Source organism: Lactuca sativa, chromosome 9 (assembly GCF_002870075.4).
Source record: "Lactuca sativa cultivar Salinas chromosome 9, Lsat_Salinas_v11, whole genome shotgun sequence".
Classification (NCBI taxonomy): Eukaryota; Viridiplantae; Streptophyta; class Magnoliopsida; order Asterales; family Asteraceae; genus Lactuca; species Lactuca sativa.
In genome coordinates, this window is record NC_056631.2 from 214,422,211 (window position 1) to 214,442,742 (window position 20,532).

At 34.9% G+C, this 20,532-nt stretch overlaps 2 protein-coding genes and 1 pseudogene across 2 annotated transcripts; 2 read left to right on the plus strand and 1 right to left on the minus strand.

The window, feature by feature from the left end:
* The first annotated feature begins 751 nt into the window (after positions 1-751).
* Positions 752-1,667, plus strand: LOC111899006 (vacuolar iron transporter homolog 4). Its single transcript, XM_023894882.3, has one exon. The coding sequence runs from the start codon at positions 878-880 to the stop codon at positions 1,550-1,552; it is 675 nt and encodes a 224-aa protein (XP_023750650.1). The 5' UTR covers positions 752-877; the 3' UTR covers positions 1,553-1,667.
* A 9,331-nt stretch (positions 1,668-10,998) lies between these two features.
* LOC122196156 (NAD(P)H-quinone oxidoreductase chain 4, chloroplastic-like) lies at positions 10,999-13,534 on the plus strand (annotated as a pseudogene).
* A 3,848-nt stretch (positions 13,535-17,382) lies between these two features.
* On the minus strand, positions 17,383-18,441 carry LOC122196157 (secreted RxLR effector protein 161-like). Its single transcript, XM_042898503.1, has 2 exons — positions 18,343-18,441; positions 17,383-17,868 (listed from the first exon to the last, which is right to left on the minus strand). Exons 1-2 carry the CDS (start codon positions 18,439-18,441, stop codon positions 17,383-17,385), a joined length of 585 nt encoding a protein of 194 aa, XP_042754437.1.
* Between the last annotated feature and the right edge of the window lie 2,091 nt (positions 18,442-20,532).

Consider the following 20,532-nt stretch of genomic DNA (forward strand, 5'->3'; position numbering starts at 1 on the left):
TTTCTGAATCAAATAATCTGCAAGAAAAACATTAGTAATAAACGCAATGGTTGAGGCTCGAGTTGGACTGTCAGATATTCGATGTTTGTTTCCAGGGTACAACAACCAAAATAATGTGTACTATCAGATATAGCTACATGCCTGAAAGAGTCGCCGAAAATAGTTGCATAAAAAGTAAGGAAGAAGATGAGTATTATCGTAGCTCGCGACCACGCACAAGTTCGGAGAATTTGGCCTACGTAATCCAAGATTCACACCCCGCCACCTTGCGCAGAGGTTAGAATTGGAGTAAAATCATGTGTACAAGCTTGTAAGTCTATTATACATTCAAGTTTATAAACTCACTAGAGTATGGTCTGTCTATCAAATATGAGATTCATTCCCACAGCTAAGTTTTATTCTCAAATACCTAATTTTGAGTATCGGTATCTCATTTACATCTATTTTATTTTTAGCATACCATATATCGTTTTGAAGCTCTAATGAAATAGAATACAAACCAACATATGTATATATTTATATATGTCCATTATTAGTAAAAAATATAAATATTTATATTAAAATTTCAAACAAATACTTTAATATTTTAATATATTATAAAGTGAAAAGAATATATAAAATTGTGTGAAAAGATTATAAAGAAAAATGGATTCTTGTAAAAAGAAAAGATTGGCAATTCGAAAGTAATCATTTTGTGCAACAAAGTATCATTTTCAGGAATGGACGTATACTTGTTCACACTTTGAAGAGAATTTGGTTTATAAAAAGGGACCAAAGGCGTGTGTTCTCCACAATCCTAATTATCCACACCGTCACCTTCCATTAGTTATCACCACTACCGTTTTAGCTGCCGGAACCCACCAATTTCTCCTCTTCCATGGCGACCCCAACAACTGTTGATAACTTGGACCACCCAAGCATCAAACATACCAACTTAGATGTCGAAAGCCAGCAAACCCAAGAAACCACTGAAGTCATATTCGATTATGCCAAGCGAGCTCAATGGCTGAGAGCCGCTCTGTTAGGTGCTAACGACGGCCTCCTTTCCACTGCCTCCCTAATGATGGGTGTAGGTGCTGTTCGTCAAGATGTCAAGACCATGATCCTCTCTGGCATGGCTGGGCTGGTTGCAGGAGCATGTAGCATGGCCATCGGAGAATTTGTCTCAGTTTACTCTCAGTACGACATCGAAATGTCACAAATCAAAAGAGAGATCACGAATGGTTTGAGTACCTATGATCTGTTGGAAGACAAGAAAAACGAGTTGCCGAGCCCAACAAAAGCTGCGGTTGCTTCAGCCTCTGCATTCGCGGTCGGGGCAGCTGTGCCACTTTTGGCAGCTGCGTTTATAAATAGTTATCACGTGAGGTTGGTGGTAGTGGTGCTGGCCGTGAGCATGGCGCTAGTAGGGTTTGGTGGATTGAGTGCAGTGCTTGGAAGGGGTCCGATTGTGAAGTCGACACTTAGGGTATTGTTTGGAGGGTGGGTGGCGATGGGTGTCACCTTTGGGTTGACCAAAGCTGTAGGTTCTACTGGTTTGATTAATGCTTAATTCGAGATATATAGTACATGTTAGTATTTGGTTGATTAGTACTTCTCTTCTTAATTCGAAGTACTAAATTTGTAAACACATACAAAAACAGAATTTTGTTAACTATTTGATTATACATGATTTCTTTTAATAAGTCATATTTTTGTTTTAGTAATTTTATCTGGGGTTAATTAATCATAGAAAATTTTATCTGGGGTTAATTAATTATAAAATTACCAAAAATGAAAGGTACAATAATTAATATCATCATCAAATTTCTCTAAAAGTGACCGTCATATATAAAGATTAAAGTAATAGGGAAAAAAGAATCCTTAGTCCGCACTTATATAATATAATTTTTGGGTGCATAACTTTTTGGCAAACGATTTGCATGAGGAAATGACATTAACACTACCAAATATTTAACTCGAGGAAATGACATCAAGACAACTAAGTATTAAACTCGTGCTATACCTTGCTAAATGATCTTAGATTCTGCTTTTAGTTTACATTTGATGAACTAGATAATATTTCGTGAACCGAAAGTCTAGTGATATACTGATGTTCACTACAAGAAAAGAAAAGAGATTTTTAAATGATAACTTTTTTTTAGAAAAAAAGATTAGTATATGTTTGGGATTTAACCTAAGACGTACTTGTTAAAATATCTTGTTACAAACTTTGTTACGTCAGCTAGACCAAATTATTTCTAAAATGATAACTTAATCAGTAAACATTCTAAAAGATAATGTTACCAAGTATCAAAAAATTAAACTTGTTTACCTTTATATGTTATGTTGCATGTGACACTGAAACGAATAGGTAGGTAAAATTACTGAGACATATTGGAGCTATGGTTTGGTCAGTTGTACAGTACATGGCATTTAATTTATATACTCGCTTCTTTTTTTCTGTATTCCATATTATTATGATTGTATTCGATTGTGGGTCAATTATATAATATTATAATATGTTGACAGTAATATATCACCTGAACAAGACTCTCTGTTGGAATATATATGTGACTTGTAACAAAGATCTATAGTTAGAACCATTCTATGCTCATAAGACGATAAAGGACCAACTGGTTCAATTGCGATGATCCAGAAAATTAATACTTAATTTTTTTTACAAGATAAAAGTAAAATATAATGTACCAATAGGTTAAAAGAGGATTCTCGATAAAGGAAAAGATAGACAACTGTTAAAAGTAGCTTATCTACGATAAGGTATAATTTTCGGAAATGGATCTAATGTTTGTTCACACTCTCAAGAGAATTTGGTGAAATATTTAAAAGGTATAGAAGGCGTGTGCTCTCCACAATTCTAATTTTCCAACTCATCACATTCCCTTATGTTAAAATTATTCGTTTGGTCGTTAACTATTGATTTGTATTAAGACAGTCTCTAGCTTTTAATTTGGTTATTTTGTTGTTTGTTTTATCCCTTGTCACCTAAAAAGATTATATTGTTCTTTATATTATTTTCTTCAGTTTTTTTTTTTAATTATTTAAAAATGAATTAATTGTATAAAAAAATGAGACCCACTCAATCTCAATCCCACGGTCCCACTTTCACCACCGGTTACCCTCGTAATCCCATTTCCAACACCAGTTACCAAAATCCACCCGCCACCAAAAGCTATTAGTCACCTAGTCCCTTGAAACCACCAACCATCATAAAATAAATTTTGATTTGAAGAAAAACACATGAAAATCTAAACTATAAACCATAAATAGCAACACCTCCCTCAAAATCATGAAATCACTTTTAATAAAACACTTCATAACATTCACACACACATACACACATATGTATCAATTACATGAAAAATCAAAAATCACCTCAAAATCACCACCACGAATCTTGACCACCACCATCTCCTTTATCAACTCTGACGACCACAAAGCTCCGATGAACATACTAGAAACTGAACTCGCCCTGACAAAAACCCTATGATGAATTTTCCTATAAAAACCTGAATCCAGATATGAAAATCAAACCATTCAAAACCAAAATCACCTTAATTCATCTAGAACTCGAAACATAAAATCAACAACTCAATCATGCTTGTTGATCTTTTAGTTTTATGGTTTCAATAAATTCTTGATATGTTGGTCGTACTATGGATTTCAGTAGCGATGTGCATGTGACGAAGGGAGAGTGATGGTTTTAGGAAAGGTGGTGCTATTTTGGTGAGATAGGAGAAACAAGACTGGGTTCCAGAGCCAGAGCTACAACGATTTAACAGAGGTGGGAGTTCAAGGCATTGATCTAGTTTTTCTAATGACATCAAAGTGTAGATGTGGCGGCATTGGAGAAGATTGAATAAATATCAGTGGTTGGTTTTATTGAAAGGGCAATCTAGGTATTATACATAGGGAGATGATAAGTAGTTTGCTGCTTTAGAATGGAGCATAAAGAAGAAGCGAGAAGCAGAGGATTCTGGTGGATGAAATTCTCATCGTCAATGGTGTTTCATGACTATGATGGTTGAAGCTTAAAGAATAAAATATATATAGAGAGAGGGGTGTTGAAACGTCCCATTTTCACAACCAATTTTTTTTTACTTAATCTTCCTAATTATAAATTCCTTATGTAGAAAACGTTTATTCCAAATATATTTATAAAAATCAGAATAATCTTAAAATATGAAATCTTCATTGTTGTTGATGAATGTGTACAGTCACGCCTTTGCATTCCCATTGACATCGATGATACCTAAAATAATAAACAATTAGATACACATAAAGCTAAGTGAGTTTCCCTTAAAATATCACACATAAACAAACAAATAAATGGGCAAGAGGCCCAATCAGTCACCGAACTCAAATGCCAACTATACCAAGTTTATTGGCCTTACTGTATCAACCCAACCGCTCATCCCAAGCCTCCGTGCCTATGACTAACATCTGGCACATACCAAGTATATTGGCTTATAGCACAAAGAAAGACGGCCTCAACCCAACCCAACACAACATGTCGACATATAACATCCAGACTCCCAGGTATATTGTTTATTTATTTATTTTAAGGAATATTGAGCAAATCGATGAGTTGGTGCTACAACTCGTCGAGTAGAGTCGCAATTGTACAATGTGGGATTAATGATCTACTAGTCAGAGAGTCGATTCGCCGAGTAGACGTTGTGAAGTGAAACCCTAAATCCCCCGGTTTGGGGCCTATTTAAGGACACTGATAGCCTAATTTGTGGCTCACCAGTTGCTTACCCTCACTGAGAGAAACCCTAATTGCCCTTTGAGCTAATAAAGAGAGTGTTAAGCTAATATTGGGTATCTTGGTGCATCTTTGAAAGTGAAGAGCGGGATTTCAAGCAAGGAACGAGAAGAGGTTGTTAGATCTGTTGTTATTCATCCAAGAGCTTCTATAAAAGGTAGATCTCATATTATTGGAGTTTAGGGCTTCTTTTCCATCTAATATTGGGACTTTGAGTGTATTAAGCACATATAGAGATTTAGACATCAGATCTGGACCTTGTAAGGTCCCTAGAGTCCAAAGGTCCCTGCTTTATTAAGCCATAATAGAGCCTTTGAGTGAAAAAAAAACCCTTAATAAAGCATGTTCTTGGCATTTCAATTCCTAAGAGCCATACATGAACGTAAAGCTCATGGCTTTACGTGATAAATGAGACTTAAGAGCATAGATCTAGAGAATGAGAGGGTTTCCTGCCTTGAAATCATCAGAATATGACACGAGTCTGAATGGACTCGCCAATTCGATGAGTTGAATCGACGAGTCGGTTAGGGTTTCTCCTGATGAGCTGGCCATGCTATAGCTCGGCGAGTTAGGGGTTAATTCGACAAGATGGACCTTCACGAGACTTCTGAGGAACGAGTGGACTCGACGAGTCACATGAGTGCACTCGCCGAGTCAGGTTAGACTTGGACTTTTGACTCGAGTTTGACTTCTGTTGACTTTAGGGTTTTGTCAACATAAGTAATAGAGACCATCTAGGGGTTAAACAGTCTTTTACCCATTCCAAGAGTTAGAGAGAAAGAGAGAACAACCTTTGGTGTATTTTAGTATGAGTAGAGTATTAATTAGAGATAATTATCCTATGTGTTAGGCGGAGGCTAGTTTGAGAGTTTCGAGTACGAGACTTTTACTTGCTAGCTTACGAGGTGAGTCTTCTCACTATACTTACCATGAGTGGTATCTTTGTGTGACTGAGATGTCTTATGTGCTTATCTGCGTATTGTGATATTCTACATTTTGTCTTTTTTATGCTGAGTATTATTATAATTAGCTTATTGAGTTAGGACCGGAGGGTCCACCCGAGTTGTGGGACCGGAGGGTCTCCACTGGAACACATTGACCGGAGGATCGTATTAAGTTAGCGTCGAGTGGCTAACGTGATGTGTGTTTTTTTTTGGGAACTCACTAAGCTTCGTGCTTACCGTGTTATGTGTTATGTGTTTCAGGTAATTCTTAGGATCACAGGAAGGCGCCGACTTGATTGTACACACATTAGAGATTGAGTTATGATTGAGAGGATCCTGGAGTTTTGATATATACAGATTTTGAATATAAGATTTGATGATTTGACATTGTTACATTTGGTGATTTTTATTATTGAGATAAATGTGTTTTTAAATTGAAAATTTTGGTTTGTAAATTTACGTTGTTACAAGTTGGTATCAGAGCCTTGGTTTGAGGGATTCGGATGCACCTCTGGGTGTGTTTGGACTCAAATTGAGGATTTGAGAAAAAAATCAAAAGAAATGATTTTTCTAAAACGAGAAAGAGGTTTAAGAGAAAACGAGTTGGAGCGGTGTGTACAATCAGCCAGAGCCCGAACGGTGATTTCCTAAAATACCCTTACTTTTGTGCTATGAGATATTTTATTTGAAATGCATGCTAGAGAGTAGGGTAGGTATTGGATAATCTAGGTGAAACATACCAATATTACAAGCCAAAAATTCTGTTTTTAAAATCATTTAACAATTATAATATTATCATCGTAAAATAAAATCATCAAACATGTATCTCAAAATCTCATAAAATTTGTCAACACATATAACTGTCTCATATAAAATATCAGAGTAAGCTCCCAAGCTAATAAAAACCGTGGTGTGTGCCATGCCATCAACTCGAGCCCTTCCCTTTGCTAGCTGAAGTACATGAAACCAAAACTAAAACTGTAAGTACGAAGCTTAGTGAGCTCCCCCAAACTACTGCATACCATACTAGCACATATAAAAAATAACATAACTCTGGGACTCTTCCCAACTGCATCAGGACAAATGCCAACATCAGCTTAACCGACATCGGACTACTATCCGACATCAGGTTCACCCCGGCATCCAACTGCATCAGGCATTGGCCTCACCCTGACATCGGGCTTACCCCGTCATGTAAACAGCGTAACATATATCATAACACTTATCATAATCACATAATCTGCATCGGGCTTGCCCCGGAACACATAATACATAGCATAATATCTATCTTACATTGGGCTTGCCCCGATATCAGGCTTATCCCGGAACACATATCACATAACATGTAAACTAACATACATCGGGCTTGCCCTGACATCAGACCGAAGCCCAGAACAGATAGCACATATCATATAGCATGCATGAATCACATAGACATCACATATACTTAATTACTTCTCGGGATTGCCCCGACATCGGACCAATGTCCGGAAACATATAAATTGCATCGGGCGTACCCCGACATACTCTACTACTTAAACCGGCCGGCCTTGGTGCCTTAGACCCGTTCCTACTAGAGGAAAACTCACCCCGTATCTTCCTTATCACCAAAGGATATTCATTTGAATTATTCTTTCATTTATTGATTCGGAGAAGGATGCTATTAAGATTCAAGTTTGAGAATATCACTTTAAAGTTTGTGTGAAAGAAATATTTTGTCTTTACTCCTTTCGTGTGCTTACCTTGAAATACCACACCTTAGGATTTCATCAAGATCTCACCATCTTCATAGTCTTTGATATTAAGATCTTCTCTTAAATATGTGTTTAGATTCTTTGTTTTCTTCTTATTTGCAATTGCAAACTCAAAGTTTGATAAACCTAGATAATGAAAACAGCAATCAATAGAACTTTTGATATGCCCATATACGATGATATAAGTTGATATGTCTGTTAAATGATTATTATCAAGCTCTCCCATGATCTTCAAAAGTGTGATAAGATCATTAGGGTTCATCAAAGGAAAAGCAACGATGGTGAATTCACAAACTAAATTGTCTGCCATGATGACCTTGTATTGATAATTTTAGATTATCCCTTCGAAAATAACATCTTTTTTTAATGAAACCAACTTAATATTATTTTTTAATGAGCCCTCCTCTTCAATCTTCCCAGGCACATCATGAAATCTTATTTTCATCTGACTGTAATTCCTCTATATCTTTATAACTTCTAGGAATTTCAAACTGTAAGCTGGTTAAACAAGGAATCTCCAACCATGTAACTTTGATTTGGTTGCTTCTCGAATGCATCAACCTCCCCAAAAGCAACGGTTTCAATTTTCTTATAGCACTAGACTTCATTGATATCTCCTTTTTCAAGGCAAGGCGGCTCATTCTCCCTTGGGATCATGATGCTATTAAGGTGCTTCATTTTCTCCAACTCTAAATCCTTTAATCTTTTCTTCACAACTTCAGTAGGTTCAACATGCACCCCTTTTCATTTGTTTTTCACTTTAATGATAGAAATTGGTTTGAATCAAAGAGCCAGATCCTACTTCTTTTATATTTATTTTTTTCTTCAATTGGATATTTGATACAACAACTTCGACATCATTAGTTGATGTTGTCATTTTTTACGAAGTTTGATATGATTTTGGAGGAATTGGATTTGGAATTTGTGTAGTAGAGACCTTCCCAACTACAACTTGTTTATCTTCACCTCCAATCTTCAATGATCCACCCTTATCTACCTATCACATGAGTATCAAGTGGGATTCAATCAAAAATATAGGTGTGTAGATTCTTTCTTCATAAATTGAAGATTTTTATTGAACATCAAACTTCGATAATTGTTCACGAAAAGCATTTAGAGAATTCTCAATCCTTCGAACATTTTCTCATCAAATTATTTCTTCATCTTCAAACCTTTTTCATAATAATTATTAAAGGAATTAATGTCTTCGTTTAAAGTTCTAGTGGCATCAAGTAGAACATGGACATTATTTTGAAGATTAGAGATAAAAACATCAATCTTTTTATGTTCACTGAGAGAAACATATCATGTATTTCCTTAACCTCCGACTCAACAGATTCCTTAGAAGTTTGCATAAGTTTTTCTAATAGGTCATGTCTTTCAAGATCGAAATTTGGAACTTTTGTTAGATGAAACTTGTATGAAGCCAAGTTTCCTTTTAGTCTTGTCACCAAACTAGTCACAATAAAGTTCACTAAAAACATCATTTTTCTTTCTTGAAATTTCAACATAAGATGAACATCACCTTTATTCAAAAAACAAGACTTACTAGCACTATCATTATAAAATTAAAGAATCATGTTAAGCTTTAAATTAAGTATATTGTACTGCTTTCCATGCATAATATTATGATCTTTGACTTTTTCTTCCTCATAATTGAAGTCAAGATCAACAAATTTAACACGTTCTTCTTCTTTAATGTTGAGAGTATTCTCTATGGGCTGAGAAGAAAATAGAGAAGTAATGGGTTGTTGTAAGATACCTTCAAATATTGGTGAGTTTAAAGGAACAAATGTAGCTTGAATAGTCAAAGTTAGTAATGGTGATGATGGTGGTGGTGTTAGTGGAACAGTTGAAGCGTCCTTCAAAGAAGCCTCACCCACATTAACATTTGAGTCCTTATTAGATAAGTTCTTAGGGATATTTTAAGACCTATCCTCATTTGTGTTAGATTTGAAAGTAGGAACTTCAGTTGGAATGATATTATTCAACTTATGAGTAGAAGTCAAAAGTGTTTCACTATTTGTGATGTTTGTTTCAATATTAGTTTTGTTCAAAGTGACATCTGGATTGCTTTTCTCCTCCATATTTGACTTGACGGAGGTCTCCCTTCAGGGTGAAATAGAAGTATTTCCACGCATCACCTGATCAACATCATCAGCATTTCCTTCACATTCATAAGATGTATGTTGAATTGGTTCCTAAACTTCAGTATCTGTCTTGTCATCTTTAGTGGGAACAACAACTTCTTCATTGACAATCTTCTTCTCAAGATGTGTTTGGTCATATTTATCTTCGACTGTTTGAGCTTGAATATTTGAAAACATTTTCAATACACCCATAACCTTTCACTTCTTCTTTTTTTGTTGCTCGTCATCTGTAATTTATTTAATCACAATGCCCTTAGGCTTCAACTTTGCCTTCTATCTTAATGTGACAACATCCATAGTAACTTCTTTGATAATGTAACATCCCAAAAATTTCAGATAAAAATTTCATTTTTAATTCATTTCAAAACCTCTAGTAAATATGTCAAAACAACCTAAAGTGTACCATAGTGTAATAATATCATATTACAAATCCCAAAATCACGTAAATGCAGAAAACATGGGCAGATGCTATACAATCAACTCGAGCCCTTCCCATTTGAGCTGGAGGTACCTAAAGCATAAACTGAAAACCATAACCATAAAGCTCCGTGATGTCCCCCAGAATACCCCATACCATACATATATAATAGCAGAAGCATAACTAGATCTGTTTCACCCCCCCCCCCCCTTCGATCTCTTTCAACTGGTACTAAATATATTTCAACCCCTTTGGTCTCTTTCAATTGGTACCGGTTCTATTTCACACCTTTTGATCTCTTTCAACCGGTACTGGTTATATTTCAACCGCTTCAATCTCTTTCGACCAATACTGGGTATATTTGAACCCTTTCGGTTTCTTTCAACCGGTATCAGGTCTATTTCACCCCTACAACTAGCATGTAATCATAATAGTAAGAGTCACAAAGACATCAAGCATATCCAGGCATAATATGTAATTGTCAGAAAGAAAATCGTTACCCTACAAACAAAATTTAGTGGGCCGGCATTGGTGCCTTCGACCCACATATATAATGAAGGAAAGTCGTCTTAGTCTGAAGATACCAAATCACACTTGGGCTACTGAAACATGAAATCCTCTCTCTAAATCGAAAGATAATAAAACCCTAATTAGCAATTAGGTCATTAACCCAACCTGAGATTCCAAACCCTAAATCCCTACTTTAAGGGTAAAAGGTTGCTTTACTCTTCCCTTATTAGCCTAACATGCCAAGGCCTAAATCCAAACTAGCCCAAATTTAAAAGGCTTTCCAAGTCCAATATGGGTCGAAATCCATAAAGGTCCAACTCAAAAAAACTTGTGGTCCAACAAGGGCCCAAATCCCTATGTCCAAATTGGCCGGAAATTAAAAGCCCAGAAAAACTTCTTTAGTGCGTACCATAAGTGTACCATAAGCGTACCATCAGTACGCCTGGCATACACAATGGCTTCACAATATGGAGACCTCAAGTGTGTACGTCCGATGTATGCCCTAGTAGGCCAAATCTTGCTTCTAAAGTCTTAATTCACTAAGACCTAACGTCCAAATTCAGATCTAATCTCCTTAAAACGTATTAAGCCATAACGTTGCAAACTTTATACTTTTTCATGACTTAAAAGATTCCAAGGCCAACTTAAATACTTCATCCTGAAAGAATGGACACCAACCTTTGCATGGTTTATCATGATTTATTAAGATCGTATTTTTACGCACTAACACCATGAAAAATGATGAAATCTAACATTCTAAGCTCCTGGAGTAGCCTATACTCTTAAGGATGACTCAAAGGATCGTCATGTGATAAAAGAAAACCCTAAATTAAATCTAACACATGGATTCATAAAGGTAGGAGCTTTATACCTCCAATAAGTTAGAAAAGGTTAATACCCTCTAGAGCTACAAGTTCCTTCTTTTCCAATTCTTCTCTACAAGTCTTCTTCTTCTTCAATAAGCACCACACACTCACACAAACACACACATAAGCTCAATCTCTTTGGAAAATGGATTAGGGTTTCGAGATATGCCTCAAGAGACAGTGGAGGCTAATGAGGCAAAGGATTTGGTGAACTTAATGTTTTAACAAGGATGTAAACCCTAAAAATTTGGGTTTTCACCTGACATACGTACGCCCTGCATACATATGGGTACGCCCAACGTACGTGGGGGACATCCCGCTTCATTCAAGCCTTAAAGTACGCCCGACGTACCATGTGTACATACTACGTACTCGATTCCGTGGTCCCACACACACAAAAAAAGAAATTTTACTAAATTAATTTATACCTGACATTTTGGAGAGTATCGATAACAACTTCTTTGGGCTTTGAAATTTGCTTTCTTTGTAACATCAACCACAAATGGTTCTTAAGTTGTTTCCTCTTTTGCTTGAAATTCCACCTTCTTAAGAGTAGAAGTAGAAGGTACAATAGGAATAGACTTCTTGTAGTGAATTAACACTTCATTCGACTCATCCACTAGCCGAAGCATTGCATATATAACTCTTCCAACATATGGGAATTTTAAAGCATCATCAGTAACATTCTTTGGTATCTACAAGTGAGAATAATTCACTACTTTGACACCACTAGGAATTTGAATTTCATCTTGGTGATAAGCATCACGAAGAATAAGACTCCAAAATTGAGCACTTACAATCTCTATCGTTTTCTATGAATGCTTGACATATGTTGTGAATTCATCTCAAAGTAGAGAAGCATAATCTTATTTCATACCATAGTACAAAACAGCCATAGCAGAGTACGACTTAAGTTTGCCTTTGTCAAGGCTAATAGATGGACTGTCTATAGGACCCGTTTTATTAACATGATTTATCACTACTTTAGCTACTTTAGCAGCCTGGCCTGTTACTCGGGATTCTCGATTATTCCATTTCTTGATGTTAGCAATGTATAGTGGTCAAATAGGATCATTTTCTTCTCGGGACCTTTTACTTTTTTTCATCATGTGGGAACTAGAATTAATTCCGGTTTATCTACTTCTATCCATGTGGGGAGGAAAGAAACGTCTCTACTAAGCCACAAAATTTATTTTATATACGGCGGGATCTAGGTTCCATTTTTCTCTTAACGGGAGTTCTGGATGTCGGTTTATATGGTTCTAATGAACCAACATTAAATTTTGAAACATCAGTGAATCAATCGTATCCTGTGGCTTTGGAAATAATATTCTATATTGGATTTTTATTGCTTTTGCTGTCAAATGACCGATTCTACCCCTACATACATGGTTACCAGATACCTACGGAGAGGCACATTACAGTACTTGTATGATTCTAGCCGGAATTTTATTAAAAATGGGAGTGTATGGATTGATTCGGATTAATATGGAATTATTACCACACGCTCATTCTATATTTTCTCCTTGGTTGATGATAGTAGGTACAATACAAATAATCTATGCAGCTTCAACATCTCCCGGCCAATGCAATTTAAAAAAAAAAAGAACGAATAGCTTATTCCTCCGTATATCATATAGGTTTCATACTTATAGGAATTTCTTCTATAACCGATACGGGACTCAATGGAGCTATTTTCGTTTATCTCGACCAAATGGGCGGAGTAGCTATCCCCATGCCAAAAATATTTACGATGTTCAGTAGTTTTTCCATGGCTTCGCTTGCATTACCGGGTATGAGTGGTTTTGTTGCAGAAGTTATAGTCTTTATAGGAATAATTACCAGCCAAAAATATCTTTTAATGCCTAAAATTGCCATCACTTTTGTAATGGCAATTGGAATGATATTAACTCCTATTTATTCATTATCTATGTTACGCCAGATGTTCTATGGATATAAGTTATTTAATACTCCAAACGCTTATGTTTTTGATTCTGGACCGCACGAGTTATTTGTTTCGATCTCCATTTTTCTACCTGTAATAGGTCAATGTATCCGGATTTTGTTCTTTCATTATCAGTTGACAAAGTTGAAGGTATTTTATCTAATTATTTTTATAGATAGTTTTCTTAAAGAAAAAAACTCCTATGATTTTTAAGAGTTGGTTGACTAATGAAAAGAAAAAAGAAGGATTTTTATTCCCTTACATCTTAAATAAAGTAAAAACAAAATATGAATTTGAATTTTCACCCAATATACTTGGTCTTTGCGAGAACCGTGTGAATCACTACACTACTTGACTTGATTCACACGGTTGTCGCCGGTTGACACAAGGTGTTTTATATACACCGTATTCCGTTTGTATTTGTAAGAACTTTTCTGGAATTTAACTAGAGTTTAACGTAAATGAACCACAACTATGTAGCCCTATTCCTAATAGATTTACCCCAAAATAGCATATCCAAATTATAAGAAAGCCTAGAGTCACCACAATTGCGGAATTTGCCCCCTGAAAATTTTTATTTGTTCGAATATGCAAATAAATTGCGAATACGATCCAAGTAATAAAGGCCCAAGTTTCCTTTGGATCCCAACTCCAATATGATCCCTATGCTTCATTAGCCCATACTGCTCCTGAAAGAATACCTATGGTTAAAAATATAAATCCTAGGCTAATCACACAATAACTCCAATAATCTAATTGTTGAATCAATTGGGCCTTGTAATAATTCTTAGCAGAGAAAAAGTAATTTTTTTTTAAATATTGTTTCTTTCATTCTTGTATTGGATTTCACCAAATGAAAAAGACTCATTTAATTTTATGAAATTATTACTTTTATAACTATAAAAAATATTTCTAAATGTAATGACTAGAAGTGCTACTGATAATAAGGATCCACAAAGAAGAGCCGCATAGCTCAATATCATCATACTTACATGCATTATTAACCACTCCGATTGTAGAGCAGGTACTCATATTGTGGGTTTACGTATTTTCCATTGAGATACCTGAAGAAGGTATTAGTTGGTTCTTGCCTTCTTGAATCGATTCGAGTGGGATGATGAATCTATTTCTTCGCCTCTTTGCCAATAAATCCGAATTACCGTCGAGAATGGCCGGATATCTGAGATTAGAATGATCCGTACATGTCATTCGATTCAGTTCTGAATAATCAGGAATCCTATCTCCTTTTTGATTTTTACCAGAAAAATACGAACTAAAAAATTTGTGTCTCACTTGATTATTAGTTACTGAGGGGTTAGCAATATATCTTGGCTTGACAAAAAGAGAATAAGCGTTCATTTGATCTTGATCCTTGTGGATCGAACAAGGGCCTAGACTGTATCTCCAGGGCTCCCCTAATAATATCCATAAATGACTTGTCAAGCATTGAATAATCACCCCAAAGAAAAGGCACCAGATACTAGGCAATTTGGATTTATACAAATCACTGATAATAAATATAGGATTATTTTACCGCATTTTATTCAACATATGAAGAATTTATTTTGAAAAGGAACATCACTAGGACCATCAGATTCCAACCTAAGAATTTGAATAAATAGTTTCTTCATAAAGTCCCTTGTACCTTTGGATTCCATTTAAAATGTGATTATATTCGCTTTCTTGTTTTAAATTGCCGAGGAAGAAGCCAACGAAAACCATGAAATCATATTTGGAAATGATGCAGACAGAGCAATAGCAAGAACTGAATCATTCTAGTATTGAACAAGTATCTTCAATTCTTCATGTTATGTCGATAAGTTTGGATTAAACCAAAAATTATTCTATTGAATCTTCATTTGAGCAATGAAAACTTCCTCGTCACTAGTATTGAAATGATCAACTGGGGTTTGAACAGTTGACATGACGATTGACAAGAATATTAGGCAGGGAATTGATAGATTTATGGTTAGGGTCGTATGATAATTCATGAATTCAGAAAAGGTTAATTAAGCAGTGAAAACCGCTTTTTAAACTGGCTCGAATTTTGAATTTGAATCGATAGCCAATCAGAACTTGCCATGTAAAAAGTGAGTTATTTAACCTTCATCATCTCTAACCACGATGTGTAGAGGTAATAAGTGAAAAAATCGATCACAGATAAAGTAACCGTAGCAATACGTAATCGTACAACCGTTACCTTGTCATACACCCAGTGTCGAACATTTGAGAAGCTTCAATAGTAACCAAGAAGCAATATTCGATAGTTAAGGTTGGATCTCATTCAATTATGGGATTGTAAGTGAGATCATAAACCAAACTTTGCAAAATCATGGCATGAGGCTCGAGGAAAAAGATTGAAGCAATCTATTTTTTTTTGGATAAAGTGTGATATCATAGAATCTATGATATAAACACAGTAAGATTTTGGAGAAATATTATCTTCATTCGATATCAACAGAGAAATCAAAGTTCATTTATGGTTTCTCATGAAATACAATCAAATACTTATAGAGAAGTATCGAAGGGCCTTTTTTAGTCAGTATCTAAGGTAGGCTTGATTTTCAAACATCTTCATAACATAAAATAAGAGCAAAATAATGTAAGACAATAGTTGTGTGAACAGTCTATTCAACAAGTAAGAATTTGGATTTATTTTATAAGTGACTAAAGGTAATGAAAAATATTTAATGGAATTTTTGTTTCATGAATAATAAAGAGTTAGATCTACTTTGGTAGAAACAACTTGGGGCTAGTAAATTTCACTAAGATCATGTAAAAAGAATAAAATGTGATTTTGAACATTTGAAAAAGGTACATTGAAACACAAAGTTTCATCCGTCAATTCTTCTTTAACAATTAAGAAGAAAAAAATTATTCACCATTAATGCTTTATAATTGTAGTGGTTTGTGGGTTTCAGTATCATCTTGGTTAAAATGATTTCAACATCATAAACACAGATTTTTGGTACACATACATTATAGTTGTTTCTGACTAGAGACGTCTTGGGATCTACATCATTATGTGTGCAATGTGTAAGGGTTTCAGGGTGAAAAGGATTTGGTAAAAGAATCATTGTACATTTGCTAAAAGAAGGCCCAACCAGTTATCTCTAAACTTAATGTGAGAAGAGACAGGTAGCGTAATGACTTTACGTAATACAACCTATTGGGAAGGAATTTTTAGAAGAAAATTTTTATTTAGGCATTTCAAACAAAGAGTTGATGAGACTTTGGACAACATGTTGCAACATGCTTCTAGGGACACTTAACTATTCAAGATGTATCGAAGAATACCTTATCCCTTGTGAGCTTCGATAGTGCATGGATATACAATAGTTGTTACGAAAACATGAAATACCCACATAATATAAGAATAATAAAAGAAAAAATATTTTTTGATTTTTGAAAAATTTTAAAAAAAATATATCTTTTGGAATTTTGGAATTTTTCAATAAAAAATAAAGAAAATCTTTTTGTAATTTTGAATTTTTCAAGAAAAAGAATAAAGAAAATCTTTTTGTAATTTATAATTTTTTTTAACAAAAAGAAATTTTTTACCAAAATCTTCAATATAAACTTCGATTGTAAGCCAATCTTACTGAATGGTTAAGAGAATATATCGAAATCGAAGAAACTCGAAGCTCTGTTGATGAATAGTAAACTCTTAATAAATTAGCTCTATTGCCGAAGTTCAAGAACAACCTTCGCTATCAAAGCTAAAAAAAAGTTTCAGTTAGATTTCGGAATATAACAAGCTCCCATTATTCCTAATCCATTTAAAATTCTCATAAAACATTTTTCGTCTAGAGGTTTTGTAAAAATATCTGAAAGTTTATTTCTGGTATTGACAAAGTGAACTTTGATATTGTTATCTTCAACATGATCTTTTATGAAATATTGAAGAGTAACATTCTTTGTTTTGGAATGTTGAACTGGATTATGACATATGTGAATTACATCTGAGAGTCACAAAATAGAGGAATTTTTTCATTTTGATTATATAGTCATGTAATTGACTTTGAATCTAGATCACTTCCAAAGTACAAACATCACCAACAATATACTCAGCCCCAGATGTGGATATTGATACACTTTTCTTCTTCTTTGACTGCCAACTCACAAGCTTCCCATCAACAAAGTAACTGCCCCCAGTTGTACTTTTTTGATCAAGTTGACATCCTCCAAAGTCCGCATTAGAAAGTGTTTGAATCAAAAGATATCTTTTAACAGTAGTGAGATGTGCTTCCCTTGGGTTTGCTTGATACCTAGCACAATTACATATATAAAACATGATATCAGGTTGACTGGCAATTAGATGTAACAAATAAATTATCTTGCTTTGATATGGTTTCACATCAACATCAAGTTTGTCTAACGAAAGATTCAAGCGAGGGTCACATGTCATAGGAACCTTCGCATCTGAAAAATTAGTCATTCCAAACTGTTCAAGCGTATTGTTCGTATAAGATTCCTGGTTGATAAAAAATTGTTCTTTTCTTTGGGGAATGTTCTAACCAAAGAAATAATTGATTTTATCCATCATACTCATCTTAAGCTGACTTCACATCAAATCCTCAAATCCTTCAATGAATCAAGGTTAGTAGAAAAAAAAATTACATCATCGACATAAATTTGTACAAGCATAATATGATCTCTAACTTTCTTTCAAAATAATGTGGGATCAAATCATCCTTGCTTAAATTTATAGATTTTCAAAAATTTGGTTAATGTTGCATACTAATCCCTTAGTGCTTGTTTTAGACCATAAACAACCTTATCAAGGACGTAACAGTAATTAGAAAACTTATCATTCACAAATCCGGGAGATTGTTTAATATAAACAGTTTCCTCGAATACTCATTTAGAAATGCACACTTGACATCCCGTTTATACACATTGAAGTTCTTATGAGCTAAATAGGCAAGAAAAATATGAAAAACTTTGTGTCTAGCGAGAAAAGCCAAGGTTTCATCATAATCAATACCTTGTTGCTGAAAAGAACCATTAACAACAAGCAAGCAACCGACTTCTCCAAGAGATCACCTGATGAACACCACTGAGATGTCACAGCCCCGATCACCATCGGTTCTCTATTAGTGTATGATTTATAGTCTTGGGTTTGTATTCTTATTTGGCCCTTTTGTATTTGGCCCATTTTTGATGTAACCGTGTATATATATATATATATATATATATATATATATATATATATATATATATATATATATATATATATATATATATATATATATATATATATATATCAATCAATGAAAGGTGATTTTTTTATGAGAAATACTAAGATTTCATGGTATCAAAGCATATCAAACTTTCCTGAAATCTCTCTAAACCTAGGCGTCGCCTTCTATTCTGTCGACTGCCTCCTTTGATTCTTCTTCTATTCTGTTCTATTTCTTCACCTTTCATTGATTTTCACAATGACTGGATCCACTTCTTCTACATCATCTTCTACACTTTCTGATAAACCTTCTTCTACGATTAACATCAAACATGTTGTTCCCTTGATACTTGATTTGGATCGTATGAATTACGATATCTGGCGTGAACTTTTTGAGATCCATTGCATTGGATACGGAGTCAAACATCATCTTGATCCCCCAAAAGAAAAGATTTATGCAGAAAACAACGATGAATGGACCCGATTAGATGCCATCGTGAAGTCTTGGATGTATGGCACCCTTGAAATCTCTCTTCTTCATCTGATTTTTGAGAAATAGACAACATCATATGATGTTTGGCTTAAACTTGAAAAAGTTTTTCGGACCAACAAAGCAAATAAGAATACAAACCGTATTAGCAACGAGGTGTGGGGAACTCTTCAGGGAATTGGGTCTACGGATGGCATCAGGTCAACAATAATGGTGGAGTCAAATCTTCAAATGGTGGACCAAATTCTCTTGGACTTCTTCCAATCCCTAATTCGGTTCCACATAACAATCATTTTGGACCAAGACAGCCTTGGGTCCAGCCGAACACAGCCCAACAACATTTATTTTTTGGTCCACAACAAGCTTATCAGACCAGTCACACTTCTCAACCTTTTTTGTGGCCCAACAACTCATATTCAACAAATCCGGAGCCCACTTCTCTTCCACAAATATTTAATACTATGTCATTAAACAATCCAGGTCAAGATGGGTGGTATATGGACACCGGGGCTACATCGCACGTTCACGCCAACGCACGGTATTCTCAAGTCTGTTTTAGATAATCATTTATTTTCTTCATCTATTTTAGTAGGAGATGGATCTTCTATACCTGTGACTAAAATGGGACATTCAACTCTTCCGCACAATAATATGTTTCACACCTTACATCTTAAAAATGTTTTTATCACACCATCAATTATTAAAAATCTTATATCTGTTCGTCATTTTGTTCGTGAAAATAATTGTTCTATTGAATTTGACCCCTTTGGTTATTTTGTGAAGGATCTTCAAACCAAACAAATTCTCATGCGATGTGAAAGCGATAGTGATCTTTATCATGTCACTGCTCCAACAACTCAAGCTCTACTTTCCGTTTCTCCATCTCTGTGGCATCAACGTCTTGTTCATCCCGGTCATCATGTCTTTAAACACTTAGTTCACAATAAATCTATTTCTTGTTCTTCCAATAAAGACTTTAGTTTATGTCATGTATGTCAATTAGGCAAACATGTTAAATTGCCTTTTAGCTTATCTTCTTCTACTTCTTTGTCTCCTTTTGAACTTGTGCATTCTGATGTGTGGACATCTCCTATTGAAAGTACTAGTGGCATTAAATATTATGTCATATTTTTGGATGATTTTTCTCATTATGTGTGGGTTTATCCTTTACGTGCGAAGTCTGATGTCTTTGATAAATTTGTTCTTTTTCGTACATTTGTCAAAAACCAATTTAAAACTGAAATCAAAGCTATTAAATGTGACAACGGAGGTGAATATGAAAATCATAAATTTCATCGATTATGTGATAAACATGGCATCCACATGCGTTTCTCATATCCGTATACATCTCAACAAAATGGTAAATCTGAACGCATGCTTCGTTCCATTAACAATGTTATACGTACCCTTCTCTTCAATGCTCGTATTCCTCCCACCTACTGGGTTGAAGCTCTTCATATGGCTGCCCATTTGCTTAACATTTTACCTACAACCACTCTAAAAAA

Coding starts and splice junctions, on each gene's coding strand:
- LOC111899006 (XM_023894882.3), top strand. CDS start 878: ATGGCGACCCCAACAACTGTTGATAACTTGGACCACCCAAGCATCAAA.
- LOC122196157 (XM_042898503.1), bottom strand. CDS start 18,441: ATGGTGATCGGGGCTGTGACATCTCAGTGGTGTTCATCAGGTGATCTC. Junction 17,869..18,342: donor TGGTTCTTTTCAGCAACAAG/GTATTGATTATG, acceptor TTCTTTGGTTAG/AACATTCCCCAAAGAAAAGA.